The sequence below is a fragment of the Triticum aestivum genome, chromosome 3B (assembly GCF_018294505.1).
Source record: "Triticum aestivum cultivar Chinese Spring chromosome 3B, IWGSC CS RefSeq v2.1, whole genome shotgun sequence".
NCBI classification, from domain to species: Eukaryota; Viridiplantae; Streptophyta; class Magnoliopsida; order Poales; family Poaceae; genus Triticum; species Triticum aestivum.
In genome coordinates, this window is record NC_057801.1 from 684,340,802 (window position 1) to 684,346,255 (window position 5,454).

Genomic DNA, 5,454 nt, shown 5'->3' on the forward strand with positions numbered 1-5,454 from the left:
AACTATATATATAGCATATAAAGGGAGATGCTCTTGTGTGCACTCGTCTCCTCTGAAGCTCGGTAGAAAGCAGCACACCTGATTTGCAGCCTGCGTAGGACCGACCATTTCGAAATTCGAACAGCACTTGAATCAAATCAAATATAAAAAAACATGCAGAGGACAATCTGCCGCCGTCCGTCCGTTTGTCTGGCTCTGGCCGCATCCCGATAGAAGATGCGAGTGGCCGGCAGAGCTTCAGTTGCTGAAACCCTAAACAATACCAGTAGTCTAGTTTATCTTCCCAAGCGCATGGAGAGTGCAAATATACTATGATAAGGCTCGGATCAGATCCTGATTGTCACCATGGACGGCCACTGTTTCTTTCTGTCTTTTTTTCGTTTTGAAATTGGCCACTGTTTACTTATGTGCTAAATTATAGCTCAGGTTTAACTGCTCCCTCAGTCCGAATATATAGGGCTATAAATAAATATTACTACTCCCTCCATCCGGACTTACTTATTGCAGATACATCCGTTTTTATCTATTTCTGTGACAAGTAATTCGGGACAGAGGGAATATATCACCAGGAACTCCTTTCAAGTATGACACACCAAATATACTTTTTCGTGAGACACATCTCGTGTGTTATTGATTTTATGCGCGCTCAAAGCAATCTCAAAATATGTATTAGGCCCTGTATATCGGGATGGAGGGAGTAGCTGGAAACGACGACCGAGGCCAAGTATGTGCACAGCCTAACTGCACTGGTTCGCTCGTGACGCACACCGATAGGATAACATCATCGCGCCATAAGATATGGCACGTGGCTCTGCATCCCTGCTTGGTGCTTGCCAAGTGTGATCGCGTTCACCATCAAGCATCACTTGACAGCGCAACCAACGCATTCCAGCCAGGCTATCATCAGTGCACAAAGAAGAAGAATGGGCGACTGCTGGCAGCTGACCACGACACAACAGCAATATCACAACCCCGACGGAATGGAGCAGGCAACTGAATCAAGGGACTAAATATATTTTTTTTGAGGGTATCAAGGGACTAATTAAGTATTGCTATTTTGGTTTGAGATGGAAGCAGCTGCTGCCTCTGCCTTCAGCCAGCACTTTTAGTTTTTCTCATTAGCCATCTCTGTCACGCACAACAGCACTGGCAAGACATATAACACTTGTTGCAGTATCTCTCTTTTCTCTCGAAAAGAATTCTAACTAGTGATCTAAACGACCTTACATTTCTTACAGAGGGAGTATTTGTGTTTTTTTTAACAAAGGGAGTGTTTGGCTGATATTTCAAGAACCACTTACCGCTAGCTGCTGGGAATTCAGCTTGCTCTATGTGCAGAAAAAAAAAGTCTGCAATGATCGCAGTAACCTAAGCCAATGCGGTGACTACACAGAAAACCGGCAGGCACCGTTCTGTGTTTTCAGCAGAATCGCAGATATATAAAATTGAAACCAAATGAAAAGCTGAATCGTCAGGCACAAAACTCATCGAATAGACCATATTTTCTAGTCTTGCAATCAAATTATGCTCCGAATAGTGCGTAAAAGACCAACAGATTACTGCACAGGAGTGTTATCTGTGAATACATACACATTGGTAATATATCATCGAGTGCATTCCCACAAAATTACTCCATTATATGGCAGGCTAATTGGCAATACACATCCTTAAAAATCATATCAATGAAAGTGTATCTTCCCTGAATCAGTTACCAATGCGAGCAAACCTATGAATTGCATATTAACAATATGGCGTTGTCATTCCGATCCTTTACACGGTAACAGCATATAGGCATGTTCTTGTACATCATGCACCAAAGCATAGGACGAATCGTATAAGGATGATATATATAGCCTAATACGTAAGAATTTCAAAATCACGTTGACCATCAATATGAACAAAATATCATGTGAGATGTATGCTACAAAATTTATATCGCTAGGAACTCCTTTCAAATATGGATACGGCAATATAGCTTCCATGGCATACATCTCACATAATATTATCGATCTAAATCATGTTCAAAGTAAATCTCAAAATATGTGCATTAGACCCTGTATATCAGCACGAAATGGAATGAATAGCTTAGCTTGGAAACGAAACGAGAGCACAAAGTATATATGTGCCCAGCCGAACCTAGATTCGCTTCTGATACACGGTGATCTGAACACAGCAGCAATATCTTTAACCCAGCGGAGCAGACAACTAAATCAAAGCGACTATTTTGCCACACAGCAGCCACGTGCACAACTCAGAATCAAAATCTTGACGCAATCACGAAGCTCTATTGCTATTGCTATATTCACAGGTCTAGCATACGAGCAACTGCACACACAAACTTTCAGAAACTGCCTTGTTTCCAGCTGCAAAGCATCTACCACTCCTGATTAGGCCTGAGCCAGACGATTATTCAAAATTTGATTCAGCTGGGAATTAAGCTTGCTCTATGTGCAAAAAACGTGCGCAATGATCGCAGTAACCTAAGCTAATGCGGCGATTGCACAAAACTGGGCAGGCACTGTTGTGTGTTTTCAAAGGGTCGCAGATATAAAATCAAAACCAAATGAAAGGCTGAATAGTCAGACACTAAACTCGTCAAATCATGCTCCGAATAGTGCACAAAAGACCCTGCAGATTGTGCAGGAGAGTGTTATCGCTGAATGCACATTAGTAATATACCATCAAGTGCATTCCCAGAAAATTACTCCAGCATATAGCAGCAGACTAATTGGCAATACATGTCCCTAAAAATCATATCAATGGAAGTGTCTTCGCGGAGTCAGTTACTAGTGCCAACAAAACTATGAATTGCATATTATAAATAATATAGCATTGTCATTCCGATGTTTTACAGGATAACAGCATATAGGCATGTTCTTGTACATCACGCACAAAGCACCAACAGGTACCTGCTGCTGCATCAACATGTTTTTCCTTTTGATTTGTTAGCCACATCCCAAAAAACAAAATCCATTCTTTGGTTTGCAAGGACTCTTGCTTTGGGAATAGGCAAACATGTATTCTCCTTTGGCAAGTCATAAGATTGGATCAAAAATTGCGTGAAAACTCTCTTGGTTCTCTACTTCTGCAGAAACAGAAACTCTAGACCAAAATTAAATATGCATCCCTGCCGGTCCAGCATTTATAATACAAATGCAATATTATTTTAGCATCTAACAACAAGCAGACAAGTACAAAAGTTGGTGTTTTTCATAACCTCACCAGAGATGCAGAGAGCAAAAAGAGGGCAAATTCCCCAAAACTGATTAGCGGATGTGTAACTTCAAGCGCATCCTAGAGAAACTATGCTTCTTGGCTGTCTTTTGAAGCCTCTTCCATTTCCAACTCCTTGACTGCTGCTATGAGGCTGCGGGTAATGCCCTTAAGGTATAGTCCACTGCCCTCCATTTCCTCCAGGAGCTTCTCAGCTGTTCTCCAGTCCATAGCCTTCAGACATAACGACTGGATGAGTTTGTTGTACTCATCCACATTTGGCTGCACCCCGTCCTGCTTCATCTCCTTTAGGCACTCCAGGGCCTTGCCAAACTCCTCCATCTTGCAGTAACCACGGATCAGTATGTGATAAGAAACCCTGTTTAGTTTTCGATAGATCTTCTTAGCTTCGCGAAGTAGAGAATGGGCTTCATCAATCATGCCCCCCTTTGCATAGCCACTCATGATCACACTGTATGTATAAACATCAGGGCGCAGCCCTCGGCTCTCCATCACCCTAATCATATCCTTTGCGTCCTCCATTTCTCCCTCTTTAGACAATCCTGTGATGACAAAGTTGAACACTGCACTACCAGGAGCTGGGCCAAGATTCACCATCCTCATCAACAGCTTCTTTGCATCCTTCACATTCTTCATCCTGCACAAACTATGTATAACGGCAGCAAAGGACTTGCCTGCATGCTTAAGAGACTCTCCTTTGTATTCCTCCAGCAGCTCCAGAGCCAAACTGACGGTCTCGTCATTCTTCGCCAAAGCACCAACAAGGAAATCCAAGGATGACGTAGGAATCTGAACCTTCTTCTCCTTCGCTGCTAGGTATACTGAATGTGCCTCCGTCAACTTCTTCCCCTTGCAAAAGAAGGTCACAATCTCACCGGCCTTCTTCTCATCAGGGAAGCACCCGGAGCTAATCATCTTCTCGCAAGCTCCCCATGCAGCACCAACCATGGACTTCTTTCCAGCCGCTTGAATCGCCAGATAATAACTGTCGCCGTCCGGAGTACAGCCAAACTCACTGAACTTGTCAAGCACCTCTAGCGCCGCCTTCGATTTCTCAAGCTTCCAGAACATTGCTAGCACTTTGTTCAGCAGTGGGGTGCTCAATGATCCTGGCACACTGCCCATTTCCTTCACCAAATCCCAGAGCATGTACGCATCCATCTTGTCAATCTCGGCGGATTCAGCAACATTGCTCGCGACGATGTCAAGATTGCCAAAGCTCTTGACATCAGGGTTGTTCTTCCCGGCAGTCTTGAACAAGAGGAGTAGCTTTTTACCAGAGCAGTTCTCGGCGGAGAGGAGGATGGCCGCTAGGAGCGGCTCGGTGAAGTCAACGACCATGTCGGCGATGGCGGTGGGGATCTGGTCCTCCGGGGTGGACTCCACGACGGCGCGGACGCGGGCGACCTCCTCGTCCCTGGCTTCGGGATCGGCGGTGTCGGAGGAGGCGGTGGAGACGAAGATGTCGTCGGCGTCGCCCGCATCCTCCTCCCAGAGCGCGGCCAGGTTGTCCTCGTCGGCCTCGGTGGGATCAGCCGATCCGGATATGGCGCCGGGCGGGAAGGCGAAGGGGTCATCCGGGAGGGCCTCCGCAGAGGAGGAGGGGGCGTCCGGCAGGGCCTCCGGGGAGGAGGAAGAGAGGAAGCGGGAGAGAAGGCGTGGTGGCGGGGGTGGGGCTCGGGCCAGGCTCCGAAGTGGATTTTGCTGCGGCGGTGGCGATCTGGGGACGGACGAGCGGAGCAGGAGGAGAGCGCGAGCTCGCGAACGCCACATCGTCGTCGTCGACCTCGGCAGCGGCGGCGGCGGCGGCGAGGTGCTGTGGTGGTTCTCTTGTGGGGTGGAGACGCGGAGCACGGGAGTTGAGGGAGAGAGGCAGTGAAAGCTTTCGCATTAGGGTTTAAGGCCTTAATGGGCTATTGCTGGGCCACTCGTACTATTGATGACCATGATGCCCATCGAACTTATTTGTGCTAGTTGAATTTCAAGATCTTGCTAAAAAAAGTTGACTTTCAAGATGATTTCTCATAAAAGATGCCCTGGAAAAAAAGTGATTCTGAAGATAGTCTAAAAAATTTGAATCTCAAAATTCTGTTTTGTTTTAGAAAATGGTTAACCCTGGGAAATGGTGTTGACTTTTCTTTTTCTTAAAAAACATTTTCGTTCACAGAATAGTACTCCCTCCAATCCATAATAAGTGTTGTGGTTTTAGTTCAAAATCAG

General features: G+C 45.7%; 1 protein-coding gene across 1 annotated transcript; it reads right to left on the minus strand.

Annotated features, from left to right (window-relative positions):
• Nucleotides 1-3,055: 3,055 nt before the first annotated feature.
• LOC123071712 (pentatricopeptide repeat-containing protein At3g02650, mitochondrial) lies at nt 3,056-5,118 on the minus strand. The gene has a single exon (XM_044495300.1). It carries the CDS (start codon nt 5,005-5,007, stop codon nt 3,304-3,306), a length of 1,704 nt encoding a protein of 567 aa, XP_044351235.1. The 5' UTR covers nt 5,008-5,118; the 3' UTR covers nt 3,056-3,303.
• Between the last annotated feature and the right edge of the window lie 336 nt (nt 5,119-5,454).